Below are 19,081 nucleotides of genomic sequence, written 5' to 3'. Positions count from 1 at the left end.
GGGTCAGTGACCTCATCATTGACCATATTGTTTTCCAATTTATCAATCTGATCCACCTTCTGAGTTGCGATTTTAGGCTGACCTGATTGCAGCTGTGCGTCATGATTATCTTCCACCTCTTCAGACATGAATTGACCTTCCCCAATGTGGCTTTCTTCTGGCAGTGGGTGTTCAAATGTTTGTGCATCACTGCACTCTACCTCTCCATGACCTTTTTTAATGATGCACTGTGAGAGTCCAGAATAATTGCAAGGAAACGTAAGCAATTCCTCAGAGTGACCAGCATTGGTGTCATATGTCTCCTGAGACTCTTGATAGTGGGAGGAAGGAGGACCAGGTTGAGGACTGTGAAGCCCAGCCTCTTGGCTACTGAGACTGGACCATGTGGAAGACTTGATGGTGCTGCTTGTCAACACACTGGAGCCTTTGCCTGCCATCCAACCCACAACATCCTTGCACTTGTCTGGGTTTGACAGGGGTGTAGCGTGTAGATCAAATGGAAGCTAGAACGAGATAAAATGACCTTCTGATCTGTCACATGGCCTTGTCGGGCACCACCACATCCATGTTCCCGTTCCTTCTTGTCACCCTTTCTCATATTGAATGCATTGTGAAAAATAAAGCCAGGATACTTTTTTTTCCTAAGTGCCCTCATAGGTGTTATGTACAAATTCCCTGTATCTAGCACTGTGTGGGTAATTTTTTTAGCTATCAGCTTTATTACACGCAGCAACAGCAGACTCCGGAAAAGTACTAGTAAATAGTGATGTTTGCGTATCTCTCCAGGTTTTGCACCCGTCGCACAACTGCTAGATAAATATTAGTTATTTCAGCAATAAGTGAGGAATATTATTTAGCCTTTAACCCCTTCCCGACCTTTGACGCCACGTAGGCGTCATGAAAACCCGTGCCAATCCGACCTATGACGCCTATGTGGCGTCATGGAAAGATCGCATCCCTGCAGATCGGGTGAAAGGGTTAACTCCTATTTTACCCGATCTGCAGGGAGAGGGGGAGTGGTACTTCAGCCCAGGGGGGGTGGCTTCACCCCCCCGTGGCTACGATCGCTCTGATTGGCTGTTGAAAGTGAAACTGCCAATCAGAGCGATTTGTAATATTTCACCTAAAAAACTGGTGAAATATTACAATCCAGCCATGGCTGATGCTGCAATATCATCGGCCATGGCTGGAAACACTAATGTGACCCCCCCACACCCCACCGATCGCCCCCCCAGTGCTCCGTTATAGGGTCCGGTCCCCTCCGTCCGCCTGCCGGCTCCCCCGTCCTGCTGTCCGCTCCCCCGTCCTCCTGCCCGCTCCCCCCCTGCTCCTATGTCACCCCCCCGTGCTCCGACGCCCCCCTCGTGCCCCGATCTCCCCCCCTTATACTTACCGAGGCTCCCGGTCCCCGTCCGCCTCCATCATGGGCGCCGCCATCTTCCAAAATGGCGGGCGCATGCTCAGTGCGCCCGCCGGCCGGCAGATTCATTAGAGGTACATTTTGATCGCTGTGGTAGGTTCTATCACAGCGATCAAAATAAAAAAATAATAAATAAACCCCCCCCCTTTATCACCCCCATAGGTAGTGACAATAATAAAATAAAGAAAATATTTTTTTTTCTTTTTCCACTAGGGTTAGGGTTAGAACTAGGGTTAGAACTAGGGGTAGGGTTAGGGGTAGGGTTAGGGTTACGGGTAGGGTTAGGGTTAGGGGTAGGGTTATGGCATGTGCACACAGAGCGGATCGGCCGCGGATCCGCAGCGGATCGGCCGCGGATCGGCCGCGGATCCGCAGCGGATCCGCAGCGGATCCGCAGCGGATCGGCCGCGGATCCGCAGCGGATCGGCCGCGGATCCGCAGCGGATCGGCAGCGGATCCGCAGCGGATCGGCAGCGGATCCGCAGCGGATGGGCCGCGGATCCGCAGCGGATGGGCCGCGGATCCGCAGCAGATCCGCAGCGGATCCGCAGCGGATTGGCCGCGGATCCGCAGCGGATTGGCAGCGGATCCGCAGCGGATTGGCCGCGGATCCGCAGCGGATTGGCCGCGGATCCGCAGCGGATTGGCCGCGGATTGGCAGCGGATCCGCAGCGGATTGGCCGCTGCGAATTCGAAGCAGTTTTCCATCAGGTTTACAGTACCATGTACACCTAAGGAAAACCAAATCCGCTGTGCCCATGGTGCGGAAAATTCCGTGCAGAAACGCTGCGTTGTATTTTCCGCAGCATGTCAATTCTTTGTGCGGATTCCGCAGCGTTTTACACCTGTTCCTCAATAGGAATCCGCAGGTGAAATCTGCACAAAAAAACCACTGGAAATCTGCTGTAAATCCGCAGGTAAAACGCAGTGCCTTTTACCTGCAGATTTTTCAAAAATCGTGCGGAAAAATCTCACACGAATCCGCAACGTGGGCACATAGCCTTAGGGTTAGGATTAGAGTTAGGGTTGGAATTAGGGCTAGGGTTTGAAATAGGGTTAAGATTAGGCTTGTGGTTAGGGTTACGGATAGGGTTAGGGGTGTGTTGGGGTTACAGTTGTGGTTAGGGTTGGGATTAGGGTTACGGTTGGGATTAGGGTTAGGATTAGGGTTGGAATTAGGGTTACGGGTGTGTTGCGGTTAGGGTTGTGGTTAGGGGTGTGTTGGGGTTAAGGTTGTGATTAGGGTTATGGCTACAGTTGGGATTAGGATTAGGGGTGTGTTGGGGTTAGTGTTGAAGTTAGAATTGAGGGGTTTCCACTGTTTAGGCACATCAGGGGTCTCCAAACGCAACATGGCGCCACCATTGATTCCAGCCAATCTTGCGTTCAAAAAGTCAAATGGTGCTCCCGCCCTTCCAAGCCCCGACGTGCGCCCAAACAGTGGTTTACCCCCACATTTGGGGTACCAGCTTACTCAGGACAAACTGGGCAACAACTGTTGGGGTCTAATTTCTCCTGTTACCCTTGCAAAAATAAAAAAATACTTGCTAAAACATAATTTTTGAGGAAAGAACAATTATTTTTTATTTTCACGGCTCTGCGTTATAAACTTCTGTGAAGCACTTGGGGGTTGAAAGTGCTCACCACACATCTAGATAAGTTCCTTCGGGGGTCTAGTTTCCAAAATGGGGTCACTTGTGGGGTGTTTCTACTGGTTAGGCACATCAGGGGCTCTGCAAATGCAATGTGACGCCCGCAGACCATTCCATCAAAGTCTGCATTTCAAATGTCACTACTTCCCTTCTGAGCCCTGACGTGTGCCCAAACAGTGGTTTACCCCCACATATGGGGTATCAGCGTACTCACAACAAACTGGGCAACAAATATTGGGGTCCAAATTCTCCTGTTACCCTTGTGAAAATAAAAAATTGCTTGCTAAAACATCTTTTTTGAGGAAAGAAAAATGATTTTTTATTTTCACGGCTCTGCGTTGTAAACTTCTGTGAAGCACTTGGGGGTTGAAAGTGCTCACCACACATCTAGATAAGTTCCTTCGGGGGTCTAGTTTCCAAAATGGGGTCACTTGTGGGGTGTTTCTACTGGTTAGGCACATCAGGGGCTCTGCAAATGCAATGTGACGCCCGCAGACCATTCCATCAAAGTCTGCATTTCAAATGTCACTACTTCCCTTCTGAGCCCTGACGTGTGCCCAAACAGTGGTTTACCCCCACATATGGGGTATCAGCGTACTCACAACAAACTGGGCAACAAATATTGGGGTCCAAATTCTCCTGTTACCCTTGTGAAAATAAAAAATTGCTTGCTAAAACATCTTTTTTGAGGAAAGAAAAATGATTTTTTATTTTCACGGCTCTGCGTTGTAAACTTCTGTGAAGCACTTGGGGGTTGAACGTGCTCACCACACATCTAGATAAGTTCCTTGGGGGGTCTAGTTTCCAAAATGGGGTCACTTGTGGGGGGTTTCTACTGTTTAGGCATATCAGGGGCTCTGCAAACGTAACATGATGCCCTCAGACCATTCCATCAAAGTCTGCATTCCAAAACGTCACTACTTCCCTTCCGAGCCCCGGCATGTGCCCAAACAGTGGTTTACCCCCACATATGGGGTATCAGCGTACTCAGGAGAAACTGGACAACAACTTTTGGGGTCCAATTTCTCCTGTTACTCTTGCAAAAATAAAAAATTCTGGGCTAAAAAAATATTTTTGAGGAAAGGAAACACATTTATTATTTTCACGGCTCTGCGTTATAAACTTCTGTGAAGCACTTGGGGGTTCAAAGTGCTCACTACACATCTAGATAAGTTCCCTTGGGGGTCTAGTTTCCAAAATGGAGTCAATTGTGGGGAGTTCCTACTGTTTAGGCACATCAGGGGCTCTGCAAACGCAACCTGACGCCCGCAGAGCATTCCATCAAAGTCTGCATTTCAAAACGTCACTACTTCCCTTCCGAACCCCGACGTGTGCCAAAACCGTGGTTTACCCCCACATATGGGGTATCAGCGTACTCAGGAGAAACTGGACAACAACTTTTGGGGTCCAATTTCTTTTGTTACCCTTGGGAAAATAAAAAATTGTGGGCTAAAAATCATTTTTGAGAAAAGAAAAATTATTTTTTATTTTCATGGCTCTGCGTTATAAACTTCTGTGAAGCACTTGGGGGTTCAAAGTGCTCACCACACATCTAGATTAGTTCCTTGGGAGGTCTAGTTTCCAAAATGGGGTCACTTGTGCGGGAGCTCCAATGTTTAGGCACACAGGGGCTCTCCAAACGCGACATGGTGTCCGCTAATGATTGGAGCTAATTTTCCATTCAAAAAGCCAAATGGCGTGCCTTCCCTTCCGAGCCCTGCCGTGCGCCCAAACAGTGGTTTACCCCCACATATGGGGTATCATCGTACTCAGAACAAACTGGACAACAACATTTGGGGTCCAATTTCTCCTATTACCCTTGGGAAAATAAAAAATTCTGGGCTAAAAATCATTTTTGAGGAAAGAAAAATTATTTTTTTTATTTTCACGGCTCTGCGTTATAAACTTCTGTGAAGCACCTGGGGGTTATAAGTGCTCACTATGCATCTAGATAAGTTTCTTGGGGGGTCTAGTTTCCAAAATGGGGTCACTTGTAGGGGAGCTCCAATGTTTAGGCACACAGGGGCTCTCCAAACGCGACATGGTGTCCGCTAACGATTGGAGCTAATTTTCCATTCAAAAAGTCAAATGGCACGCCTCCCCTTCCGAGCCTTGCCGTGCACCCAAACAGTGGTTTACCCCCACATATGAGGTATCGGCATACTCAGGAGAAATTGCCCAACAAATTTTAGGATCCATTTTATCCTGTTGCCCATGTGAAAATGAAAGAATTGAGGCTAAAAGAAATTTTGTGTGAAAAAAAAGTACTTTTTCATTTTTGCGGATCAATTTGTGAAGCACCTGGGGGTTTAAAGTGCTCACTATGCCTCTGGATGAGTTCCTTGGGGGGTCTAGTTTCCAAAATGGGGTCACTTGTGGAGGAGCTCCAATGTTTAGGCACACAGGGGCTTTCCAAACGCGACATGGTGTCCGCTAACGATGGAGATAATTTTCCATTCAAAAAGTCAAATGGCGCTCCTTCCCTTCCGAGCCTTACCATGTGCCCAAACAGTGGTTTACCCCCACATGTGAGGTATTGGTGTACTCAGGAGAAATTGCCCAACAAAATTTAGGATCCATTTTATCCTGTTGCCCATGTGAAAATGAAAAAATTGAGGCTAAAATAATTTTTTTGTGAAAAAAAAGTACTTTTTCATTTTTACGGATCAATTTGTGAAGCACCTGGGGGTTTAAAGTGCTCACTATGCTTCTAGATAAGTTCCTTGGGGGGTCTAGTTTCCAAAATGTGGTCACTTGTGGGGGAGCTCCAATGTTTAGGCACACGGGGGCTCTCCAAACGCGACATGGTGTCCGCTAAAGATTGGAGCCAATTTTTCATTCAAAAAGTCAAATGGCGCTCCTTCCCTTCCGAGTTCTGCCGTGCGCCCAAACAGTGGTTTACCCCCACATATGAGGTATCAGCGTACTCAGGACAAATTGGACAACAACGTCCCTGGTCCATTTTCTCCTTTTACCCTTGGGAAAATAAAAAAATTGTTGCTAAAAGATCATTTTTGTGACTAAAAAGTTAAATGTTCATTTTTTACTTCCATGTTGCTTCTGCTGCTGTGAAACACCTGAAGGGTTAATAAACTTCTTGAATGTGGTTTTGAGCACCTTGAGGGGTGCAGTTTTTAGAATGGTGTCACTTTGGGGTATTTTCAGCCATATAGAACCCTCAAAATGACTTCAAATGTGAGGTGGTCCCTAAAAAAAATGGTTTTGTAAATTTTGTTGTAAAAATGAGAAATCACTGGTCAAATTTTAACCCTTATAACTTCCTAGCAAAAAAAAAAAATTGTTTCCAAAATTGTGCTGATGTAAAGTAGACATGTGGGAAACGTTATTTATTAACTATTTTGTGTCACATAACTCTCTGGTTTAACAGAATAAAAATTCAAAATGTGAAAATTGCGAAATTTTCAAATTTTTTGCCAAATTTCCGTTTTTTTCACAAATAAACTCAAAAATTATCGACGTAAATTTACCACTAACATGAAGCCCAATATGTCACGAAAAAACAATCTCAGAATCGCTAGGATCCGTTGAAGCGTTCCTGAGTTATTACCTCATAAAGGGACACTGGTCAGAATTGCAAAAAACGGCAAGGTCATTAAGGCCAAAATAGGCTGGGTCATGAAGGGGTTAAAAAAGATGTTCAGTATATGCTGGTACGCAGGAATATTATGTAGCGCCAAAAAATTTGTTTAATATATGCTGGTACTAATTAATATGATTTGGTCCTAAAAAGAGCTATTTTGTATATTCTGGTACAAAATATGAAACCCTGCCTCTCTCCCTAATCCCAGTGTCTGTTTCAAAAACACTATACAACACAACGCAAACTAGCAGAGATCTGCAGCAGGTACTTGCAATGATAACACCCAGGTGCCTGCCTTTCCCTCTCCCACATATTAAATCTCTCCCTACTTTATCTCTCCCTAACAGAGAACTAATCTTCACTCTCAGTAGTAATCCCAAACTCTCCTTATACGCTGCTTTCACTCTCCCTACGGTCACACTACACTCACACTATGTTGTTTCCACCAGTAATGTTTATCCAAACAGAACTTTTTGACTATATGTGGGGTATCACGGCGCTCATAAGAAAAAAGGGAAACAGACAGTGAGGTCCGCTGTTTTGTGTTACCTCTTGCAAAAGTGAGAAATTTGGGGCTAAAGCAAAATTTTAGAGATAAAATTGTATTTATCTTTTTCATTTCACTTTGCAATAATTCCTGTGTGGTAACTGAAGGGTTAAAAATTTCCCAACAATATTTTTTTGAAGTCAGGAAAAGTAAAAAATAAGACAAATTATGGCTCAGTGGTTAGCACTGCAGCCTTGCAGCATTGAGGTCCCTTGGTTCAAATCCCACCAAGGACAACATCTGCAAAGCTTTTGTATGTTCTCCCCGTGATTGTGTGGGTTTCCCCTGGGTTCTCGCTTTTCCTCCCACACTCCAAAGACATACTGATAGGGAACTTTCATTGTGAGCTCCAATGCGGACAGTGATGATGATGTATGTAAAGCACTGTGGAATAACTAAATAATCACCCTACCTTAAATCTGGAGTATTCATGTGATAAAACTAACAAACCACAGATATGGAGAAAGGGGAGTGGGCCAGTTTAACAGACTGTTTAAAGAACCAGGAAGCATATGTCTAATTGAACTGTAAAAGACCTGTTTGTGTCAAATGACCTATGGCAATAAATAATCCAATTTACAGCAGTACACTTCTTAACTCCTTACAGTACATCAGCCAAAATTACAAATGTCCTGGTGGGCTGATTGTGTTAGTACATTTGGGCTAACTACTATGTGTTTTTGAATGTCACACTCTTTACATATACATACACATATACATACATACACACATATATATATATATATATATATATATATATATATATATATATATATATATATATATACAGGTCCTTCTCAAAAAATTAGCATATAGTGTTAAATTTCATTATTTACCATAATGTAATGATTACAATTAAACTTTCATATACTATAGATTCATTATCCACCAACTGAAATTTGTCAGGTCTTTTATTGTTTTAATACTGATGATTTTGGCATACAACTCCTGATAACCCAAAAAACCTGTCTCAATAAATTAGCATATTTCACCCGACCAATCAAATAAAAGTGTTTTTTAATACCAAACAAAAAAACCATCAAATAATAGTGTTCAGTTATGCACTCAATACTTGGTCGGGAATCCTTTGGCAGAAATGACTGCTTCAATGCGGCGTGGCATGGAGGCAATCAGCCTGTGACACTGCTGAGATGTTATGGAGGCCCAGGATGCTTCAATAGCGGCCTTAAGCTCATCCAGAGTGTTGGGTCTTGCATCTCTCAACTTTCTCTTCACAATATCCCACAGATTCTCTATGGGGTTCAGGTCAAGAGAGTTGGCAGGCCAATTGAGCACAGTAATACCATGGTCAGTAAACCATTTACCAGTGGTTTTGGCACTGTGAGCAGGTGCCAGGTCGTGCTGAAAAATGAAATCTTCATCTCCATAAAGCATTTCAGCCGATGGAAGCATGAAGTGCTCCAAAATCTCCTGATAGCTAGCTGCATTGACCCTGCCCTTGATGAAACACAGTGGACCAACACCAGCAGCTGACATGGCACCCCACACCATCACTGACTGTGGGTACTTGACACTGGACTTCAGGCATTTTGGCATTTCCTTCTCCCCAGTCTTCCTCCAGACTCTGGCACCTAGATTTCCGAATGACATGCAAAATTTGCTTTCATCAGAAAAAAGTACTTGGGACCACTTAGCAACAGTCCAGTGCTGCTTCTCTGTAGCCCAGGTCAGGCGCTTCTGCCGCTGTTTATGGTTCAAAAGTGGCTTTACCTGGGGAATGCGGCACCTGTAGCCCATTTCCTGCACACGCCTGTGCACGGTGGCTCTGGATGTTTCCACACCAGACTCAGTCCACTGCTTCCTCAGGTTCCGGTCATCTCTTCTCGTTGTACAGCGTTTTCTGCCACATTGTTTCCTTCCAACAGACTTACCATTGAGGTGCCTTGATACAGCACTCTGGGAACAGCCTATTTGTTGAGAAATTTCTTTCTGGGTCTTACCCTCTTGCTTGAGGGTGTCAATGATGGCCTTCTTGACATCTGTCAGGTCGCTAGTCTTACCCATGATGGGGGTTTTGAGTAATGAACCAGGGAGGGAGTTTTTAAAAGCCTCAGGTATCTTTTGCATGTGTTTAGAGTTAATTAGTTGATTCAGAAGATTAGGGTAATAGGTCATTTAGAGAACCTTTTCTTGATATGCTAATTTATTGAGACAGGTTTTTTGGGTTACCAGGAGTTGTATGCCAAAATCATCAGTATTAAAACAATAAAAGACCTGACAAATTTCAGTTGGTGGATAATGAATCTATAGTATATGAAAGTTTAATTGTAATCATTACATTATGGTAAATAATGAAATTTAACACTATATGCTAATTTTTTGAGAAGGACCTGTATATATATTGAATTCATTTTCTAGTGAGGACATATTAAAATATGATGGCTCAATGAATAGCATTGTTATTCTGTAGAGCTGGGGTCCTTGGTTCATATCCCGCCAAGGACAACATCTGCAAGGAATTTGTATGTTCTCCTCGTGTTTGCGTGGGTTTCCTCCGGGAATTCCGGATTCTTCCCACACTCCATAGACATACTGATAGGGAATTTAGATTGTGAGCCCCAATGGGGACAGTGATGATATTGTCAGTCAAATAATGCACAGATGACACGTGGTTTGGCTATACCCTAGGATTAGTAAATAAAAACAAAAATTGGGCTACGGGGTGGTCTCAGTCATGGCAATCTATTTCTATATACCCTATTAATGCAAAAGTGTGCTCCACTTGGCACTTAGCTGTCAAGTTGGAGAGCATGGGTATTATTAACCCCTTATCACTAAAGCCTGTTTTAACCTCCTGACAGAGCCCCATTTTTTTTTAATCTGACATGAATCACTTAAGGCCAGTCTCACATGTTCCGATAATTCCGGTACCGGAGAAATCAGTACCGGAGTTATCCATGTCCGTGTGCTCACGTGGCACATCAGTGTGACACACGTGCGGCAGCCGTGTGCCGCCCGTGTGCCGACTGAGGACCACACGGACTGTGCAGGAGACAGCACTACAGTTAAGCGCTGTCCTCTGCTTTTGGTGCTGAAGCCGGCATTCATTCCTTCTCCCCAGCAGCGTTCGCTGGAGAGAAGGAATGAAAAATCAAGGTTTTTTTTAGAATTTTTTTTTGTTTAAAATAAAGTTTGGGGTCACCTCCCGCCTCACCCCCCCATGCGCCCGCCCGCTTGGGAGGTGCAGCCGCATATTCATCACTGTAATGAGCAGTACCACGTGATCGCGCTCACCGGACAAGCTGCCGGCGCTGAGAGGAGGCATCGCGGGAGCTGGGTGAGTATTTCTCTGCAAGCGGGCGGGCGCACGGGGGGGGGGGGGTGAGGTGGCAGGTGACCCCAAACTTTAATTTAAACAAAAAAATTTAAAAAACCTTGATTTTTCATTCCTTCTCTCCAGCGAACACTGCAGGGGAGAAGGAATGAATGCCGGCTTCAGCACCAAAAGCAGGGGACAGCGCTTAACTGTAGCGCTATTTCTCCTGCGGCGCTACGTGCACACGGAGGAGAGTGCACACTGTTCTCCATGTGCGGGATGCTTTGCGGACCATGCTGCCGGAGAAAAGCGGACATGTCTCTGGAGCGCCCCTGTTATGATCCTTAGTGGTTGAGGATCACAAAATACTCCAGCTAAGTAACAAAACATAGGACAAGTTCTAGAGAGGTGGCAAACTGGACTGACCGCAAATCTGAACCTATCCAACACACTAAAGGTAGCCGGTGAACGTGTCTAAAATCCTAGACAACAAAACGTAGCACTCAACTTAGGATGCTTGGAACAGAAGAATTTATTTTGCAGTATACTCAAAACGTTTCGGTTCAACATGAACCTTCTTCAGTTACGTATACGGAATACATGTGATGAATGGGGCCGGAAGTCAGTGGGCCACACAAATTCTATGCTGGGGGACCACAGCCGAGGTATGCAGAGAGAAGTGCTTTAGGAGAGCGAGGTGTAGGCGTGCATGCCACCAGACACGGAGTCCACAACAACTGTTGTGTCTGTTTCTGATGTTCTTTCCCACAACTTCTGTCTATTCTGATGTTCTTCTCCGTCCCCCAGATGATATGGATAGGACGCCCCCGTATGATGGGTAGGCCTGGAGTTCTTCCGGGACCCTAGTGACGCCCCTCTCCCACAGTTGCCCCCTATGTCTGCTTAGGTGATTTAGGTGAGACAGCCAACCTATAATTAACTGTCCTGCCGTTGGTTTGAAGTAATGCCTGGAGCTTAATACTTCCTCGGCGTTCCGGCCACCGGCTACGCGCCTCAGTAGGATGTTGCCTCAATCTTACAGCACGACTCCTACTGGTGTTATCTCCTTTTTTGCTTTGATCTCGTTTCTCACTCTCCACAATAAACCTCGCTTCTTGTCCTTTCTTGAGATACCGCCGTGATGTAGTGCAGGCGCGGTTCCTTAATGTTCTTTCCTGTTTGCTAGGCCTCTGTCAGGATCCCACCCCTGACAGGGACCCCCCTGAATCTTCCCCTGCAACACCCTCTGCCACAGGATGTTGCCTGGTTCCAACCCAGTCAGCTTCTCCCTAACTTTCTATCTAACCCCCTGTTTTACCAGATTGTGAGGAGTGGCCTAATACATAGCGCCCTTAGCTCCCCCTGGAGGCCAGAATATGAAGTGTATTGGTGTCTGTGATACCTGTTCAGGTGAACTCCTTCAGTGCCATCAGACGTACCATCACTCCCCTTAGCGGCGGAGCATCAGTACTGCAACGACCAGGACTCTGGGGCGCTGCATCTCCGTATTTTGCACACGGACACACGGTCCATGAAAACACGCAGGCATGTGCATAGACCCATTCATTTGAATGGGTCTACGTGTGTCAGTGTCTCCAGTACGTGAGAAAACTGTCACTACATGTACCGGAGCCACTGACGTGTGAAACCGGCCTAAGGTTAAGTTCCCATGATTACGTAAGGTTTTTGGTGAGTATTTGACACTGCATATTTTCGCTGAACATAACACGCAGTCTTTTTATGCAACCTAAACTGACCTGTGGTGCGTGTTTGAAATCCACAACACGTCCGTTTCCCTTGTGGGTATGCTGTGTGGCTTTAATTGCATTAGATGAGGGAAATCCGCAGGTAAATGGATATACGTTTTTAGTGCATTCCGCTACATTTTGATTTATGAATTAATCTAAAGGTATAATGACAATTTTTTACCCTAAGCGTGAGCCAAAATTACTGTTTGTTCACTAAAAATTTTGCTTTTACCTCATTTTATCAAGGGTAACAGGAAAAAATGGATAACTTAATTTTTCACCCAATATCTACTGAATGTGGCCTGAACACTTACCAGATTCAGGAGAAATTGAGTAGCAAATTGTGGCGTCTGCCAGCGCCTCAGCATGGTTTACCTCCCCCCACTACGTGAGCACGCCAGCTTACTCACCCCAGCAGCATCCCTGGAAGCTGTCTTCTCCTCCTCTGTGCGCTCCGCACTGTGGTCCGGGGGCGAGGCAAGTATGCGCATATGCGTGCACCCCTGCTCTTAAAGGGCAGAGTGCGCATAAATTAAAATGCCCCATCTATCAGCTGGGGGGCATTTAGTTAAAGTCCTTCCCTGCAAGTTGTCTCCCAGCCAACAGCTGGGAGGCATCTTGTATATAAGGCACCCTCGCCAATAGGGAGGTATCTGAGCAACCCCTATAATTTCTTTGTGATATTGGTGTGTGCAACTGTATGTTGCCTGGTCCTCTGTCTTTAGTCTGTTAAACTTATTCCTGTATCATGTGTTCCCTTCGGTGGTATCCCAATCTCGAAACCACATCTGCAGTACCTATGTCTATTCTTCAAGTCCTATTGCGGCCAGCTCCAGAACTATTTCTTGATATCTATAAGTGTGAACAAGAACCTATGTCCAATATTCAAGTTGTCCGTACAGTCTCAGTCTCCGTTACCTGCTAATCAGTGAACTTGGTCATGTCTTCTCACGTCAGCAAACCCGACCCTGGAATCAGCAGCTGGCTGCAGCACGGCCACCTGCCTAGGAGTGGTACCTGGTGGCTACCTGCAGCTCAAGTCTGACTCCACCATCAAGAGCTCCAGTTAATACCAGGTAGCTACTTAGCTATACCCCTTCCTAGGCAGGCCCTGTGGCACAGTCAGTCTATGAACATGACACACATTTCCTTTTTGGAAACCACATCCATCATGAAAATTCATCTGTGGGTGTGGTGAGCATTTCTACTCCATAGATTCTTCACAGATTTTTTTAATGTTACTATGTGGAAACAAATATTTTTGTTCCCCCTAAAACAATCCATTATCCTAAATTTTTCACTTTCCTAAATTCCTAATATCCTTTGTGAGACAATGGATCACACTATAAGGAAATTTTCTCCTTAAAGTGGCAATACACAATACCCAACATTTAGTTGGAAACTACTGTTTGGACATATGGAAGGTGTTGGAATGGAAGAAAAGTTATTTGGCTTTTGCTGCACAATTTGGGAGGAATAGTTTGTAGGCGCCACATGTGGAGCCCCGAGGTGCCAGAACAGCAACAAAAAATGACCACACTGTGCGAAAATAATTGACGTTTGTTACAATAATAAGTAGATTTAGTTTAACATTTTAAATTTTTTACCAAGAAGAAAATAAGTGCCCAATATATTAGGGTAAGAAAAAGAGCATTATTTGTCTTGTGGGGCACAGATTTTCCTGGAGTAGCATGCAGGTTCCCTTTGCAGACATCCTCAAAAAGTGATTTTGCAAATTACACTCAGGAATTTGATTTATTGTTATAGCGAATGTTTTGACTCCACATGCATTTTCCAGCAATTAGCGCGTAAGTGGATGTTGCATGAAAATGTTGAGTGAAAATTGCAAATATGTCATTTTAGCACCCAATACATAGTGCCCAGTACCCCATATATTGTTAAATGTCTTGTCCAAGATTTAACAATTCATGATCTTTCTCAATGTGAGATTGGTGTCAGTACGACACACAAACAATGAGCAGAAAATTGCTGAGGCAGCAGCCAGAACTAAGTGATGTACAGGTGGAACACAATGAATCCGCACTGAATATCGTATTTATGATCAATCCAATGGATAGATCACAAATTGTTAAGTCCTGGAGAACTTCTCATTTGATCGGGTTCCATGTAGCAGTGCCATATTTATAGATGTTAACAGTGGTTGGACAAGATGCAAGGCTCGTGGGTCCTCTAACCCACGTCTGTCACTTCATCGCGGACATCTGAAATCCATGTCCGTTAGAGACAAGTATGCAAGCTTGGCACAAGCTTCTGTATGGAATTTTTGTATTTCTTTTGCAATTCTTTTTGCGAAGGGAGGAATAATTTATTATTAATTTTTTTTTTTACCAAAATACTGTGACTGTCCACTTCAAAAAGTGTGTACTTTGACATCAATTATTATTTTGCACATCTATTTTATATCTGTACTGTAGATACCACACCAATACATTACCCTGTTACAAGATCTGGCATTTTGGACGGTCACCTACCTAACATTCCTTATTTTGTCATTTTTGAGGACATGATTGAACTTTGTTTAAAGAAAAAATGTAGACACTTAACGGCGCATGCCTGTTTTTGCACACCTGTTTTACTAGTCTAATTTGACACCCATACACCCCACACCTATACTGTAGCATGCTGCCACATTAAGCTTTCAGTTTTTTGAATGTGTACCTAGATAGTATTTCTTGTTACAACCTTTTTGGCTAGGATTGAAAAGATTGTTCAAAGTTAATTATAGTGACATACATCATCTATGGTGAAAAAAAAAAAAAAAGTGGCAAAGGATGGGGTAAAGTAAAAGGAAAAATCCGATACATGGACCAAAGGTAAAAATATAGATAATTACCTCAAGTGACAGGTCTTCTTTAAGATCATTAGTACTAAGTAGAATAAGCTTGTTCTGACAATAAATTAATGTTCTCTTTCTTCATTAAATAAACCACTTTTTTTTTTTTTTGCAGGCAGTTTAGTCTGTATCCAGTGACAACACAAATTTCACTCCATATAAGAAACAGAATGTGGCTGCTGGAGAGGATCCGAGGCACAGTGGATCATAGCAGTGGTCGACAGGCAGGAGAATCTGGTGACAAACAGTCAAAAGGTGGATCATACAGCAATGTTCTGACTCCAGACAAGATTCCTGACTTTTTCATCCCACCAAAACTTAGTAGTATACCAGCAGAAGGTGGAGCTGAAGGTGCTTCAGCAGGTGAAGGAGTACAGTCCAAACCTAATATAGGCACTTCTGCATCTGAGCAAAACTTGTCAGGAAGACGTCCACAACGTAGCCCTCGTCTACCAACCAAAACTACTTCAGAGAGCAGAAACCTTGTAAAAGCTGCTAACCGGCACATCATTCAGATTGAAAGTGCAGATGAGTGGGCTTCAGAGGAAGATTTGGGTACAAATGCAGACCCACAATCTCAAACTGCCATGTCTCTTCCATATGTTCCAAAGGCCCAGACATCATATGGTTTTGTGACTCTGATGGAAAGTCCACATACTCGACGTAAGGAATCTCTTTTTCACACTGACCAGGGCTCTCTTTCTCCATGTCAATCACAGTCTAGTTCACCTAGTTCTCAGAGAAGGAGTGGAACAGAGGGAGGATCCCAGTTAAACACTTCAGATTTTGGAATGTCTTTGATGAATCCATACCGGTATTTTAGTGGTGGTGAAAGTGATACCTGCTCCTCAGCTGAGTCATCACCATTCAGTTCACCTTTACTTTCGCGCTCAGTATCTTTGCTGAAAATATTCACACCAGACACACAGTCAAAACTCATTAAGCTCAAACACTCAGTAGCTAGAAACAGTTCACTATCTACAGATGAGTGCAGTTCTGCTGACACTAGCCCCAGCATGCCCAGAAGAAGAGTAAGAGGTGCCAAAGGAGCAGGCATAGGTTCTGGCCAACAAGGTGTGCTACCTTTGGACCTTCTACAGAAGGAACACAATGTGGGACTCAGTAAAGGAGGTAGTATGAGACTATCAGCAGAGTATGACCCATCTAATGCCCGTCTCCGAGTACGGTTAATCGCAGCGGAGCATCTCTTTGACAAGCTCTGTGATCTGAAGGGAGTAAACTGTTGCGTGGTTCTCTATCTGAATCCTGGTAAAGTTCACCGCCAGAGAAGCACTATTATCAAGAATAGTCGAAACCCAGTGTTCAATGAAGATTTTTTCTTTGATGGATTGGTGGCTGGAAGTGTTAAAAAGATGTCACTTAAACTAAAAGTGCTGAACAAGGGAAGCAGCCTTAAAAGAGACACTCTTCTTGGAGAAAAAGAGATCCCACTGACCTCACTTTTGCCTTTTCTTTGAGAATGGAGCTGCAACAGTGGCGTGCATGGTGTGTGAGAGAGCTGCTTGTGCTCTGCAGTGGAGAATGGATGTACCTCCTAGTTACCAGATGAATTACTGTCCTGTGTATGATGGAGTAACGCCCTGCAGAGCACTGCCCTAGAACGCAGATGGTAGTACTTCCATGCCTACAAAAACATGCACGCCTTCATTCAAAAAAATGACATAGAGTTAAGCTTCCAATTTCAAGCTTTAGGAACCTTCATGTTTTGACAAATCAAACCTGCATAAGACAGTCTTAAAAAAAGTAAGCTCAGATGATGAAGAAACATTAATAACATACCTACAGAGCCCTCTGCAATGCCCCAAGTTCTAGAAATCAAAGCCTGCAGACACGTACTGCTGGTGCAAAGAGTCTTTGCATTTAGAATACATTCTCATGGGCAAAACCTGGCGATTATCTTTTAGACAAAGGAGCACATTAAATGTAACCTGTTGTTACAGCTGCCATATGTACACATATTAAAGGCATGTGTTGTATGGCTGCATGAATTCAGATTTGTTCTACGTGCTTACATAGCAACAGTAGGCATACACTACATGTACTTTATATGAATCCAGTTTTAACTGAATAAATTGGCAGCCAAGCCTCTGGTTATATAATATTAGTTATTTTTATATTTTGTATCTTAGCAGTAGCTAACATGCAGGAACAGAAACTTCAAGGCATCATCATTTAGCCAGAGTCGGACAGGCACCTGCCAATGTATCACATTACAGCCGACAGGACCTCTCGCAGCTTGTCACTTTGGACCTATAGAAGGCAGATCTCTGGCCACTGACTTGATTTTTGTGTATTCTGGCATGTATAATGCAGAATAATATAGTATTATTGGATAATGATTCTTTCATACTTATGTTAGATGCTTCCAAAAAATCTCCAGGTATATGATGTACTTTTCACGATCTGGATGGACAGAAGACCCAGCAATCTTCCTTTAAGCAATGTGTTCATACCTTTTGCATAGACGACATCCATTTCCTTAGTGGACATTTCAGCACTCCCACACAGAAAACAATGTTTGATCTGACGTGTTCTTTCTGTTTCACACCTAGAATGTAAGAAGATGCAGCGTGAGTATTTACATCATACACGCCCATTGTGCAGATGGTAAATTCAAAAGGCCAAACATTCCCATATGGGGAAATGAATGTGAAATGAGACTCATGAAAAATGATTAGCTCAAATAGCAATACAATCTTTAACTCATTTTTTAATAAACTAAAGATCTAAAGTTTTTGTTTGAAAATGTGCCAGTGACTAGATAAAAACTTGGCTAGCTGTGGTCATGTACAAACATGGAAAAATGGAAGTTCCTATTTCCTTTTTTTACCCCTTGTCTTATCCCTTTTTTTTATAGAACAGTACTGTGTTACTTAAAGATGACATATGACTAGCTATAATTTTTGTACTGCTATATAAATCTAGTCTAGTTAGTCAGCTAGTCATGGTCAATGCAATAGAGGGGTGATGAGGAACACACCCACTTGACTAAAACGACTTGATCTACATAACGTAGTAATAGAGAAAATCTACACCGGATTTGGGAGAACTGGCGCATTTACACCAGGTAAAAAAAATTACATATTTATGGCAACTGACAGTTCTTCTTTAAAGTGATTTTCAGTTTTCATAGTTCAATGGACCGAAGACTTGAATTATTGGAAAAAAGAATACAACCTTACTTACAGCTGCTACGTCAATGCCACTTCTCTGCTGCTTCCCCACTGGTCTTTCTTAACATGGCTGCAATAGTGAGATCATGTCAACAGCAAGTGACCTCTGAAACCAGTCGCTAGGCTCAGGGATGATGTCTGGGTAGACAGCGTGAGACCACTGAGCCCAGTGACTGGCTGCAGCAGTCATGTGATGTAAACATGTCATCACCTCTTATGCCTTTTCAATTAAAACCAGAGGAAGCAGCGAACAAGAGGCACTGGAGCAGCTGTGATAGTGGAAAACCCCTTTAATAAAGTTCCACATTGCGGTAATTTGCAGAAGGATGAAAATGTTATATGGACCCCTATATTCAAGTGTATTCGATGACTGAGATTATTGAATTTACAGGGCTTTTAATATGCCATGTGATAGTGTTTGAAGCCAAAACTACAGTAGTAGTGAAATAATGAAAACAGATGAATTAGAGCTGTTAATCTTCTCCTAAAAAAAAAAAAAAAGTCCTTGAAGCACCACTCCAGCTTTTTTTTTTTTTTTAGAGCCAGAGTGGCGCCTTAAATATAAGCCTCCTGCTCCGGTCATATACTTATTCTCCATCATCTTCATAGTTTTTTCAGTGTTTGATCCCCTGTACCATCTTCTGACAGGAGCTTCTGACTGACCAGAAGTGAGAAGCTACTTCACAAGCTCTCAATACAAGTGTATGAGAGCCAGAACAAGGCTCTTATAGACTTGTATTGAAAAGTGACATCCGTGCATCTCCATGAAACACTGGACCTGTGAGTGG

General features: G+C 43.7%; 1 protein-coding gene across 2 annotated transcripts in view; it reads left to right on the top strand.

The window, feature by feature from the left end:
* C2CD4C (C2 calcium dependent domain containing 4C) overlaps positions 1-18,779 on the top strand; it is a 164,792-nt gene extending 146,013 nt beyond the window's left edge. For both annotated transcript variants that reach the window (XM_077253939.1, XM_077253950.1), the window contains one exon: positions 15,215-18,779. In XM_077253939.1, the coding sequence (XP_077110054.1) occupies positions 15,270-16,577 (1,308 nt within the window). In that variant the 5' untranslated portion in view covers positions 15,215-15,269 and the 3' untranslated portion in view covers positions 16,578-18,779. The remainder of the gene's footprint in view (positions 1-15,214) is intronic.
* The last annotated feature ends 302 nt before the right edge of the window (positions 18,780-19,081 follow it).

This window comes from Ranitomeya variabilis, chromosome 1 (genome assembly GCF_051348905.1).
Source record: "Ranitomeya variabilis isolate aRanVar5 chromosome 1, aRanVar5.hap1, whole genome shotgun sequence".
Lineage (NCBI taxonomy): Eukaryota > Metazoa > Chordata > Amphibia > Anura > Dendrobatidae > Ranitomeya > Ranitomeya variabilis.
The sequence above is the reverse complement of the archived record's forward strand: the minus strand, read 5'-3'. Positions and strand labels throughout refer to the sequence as shown.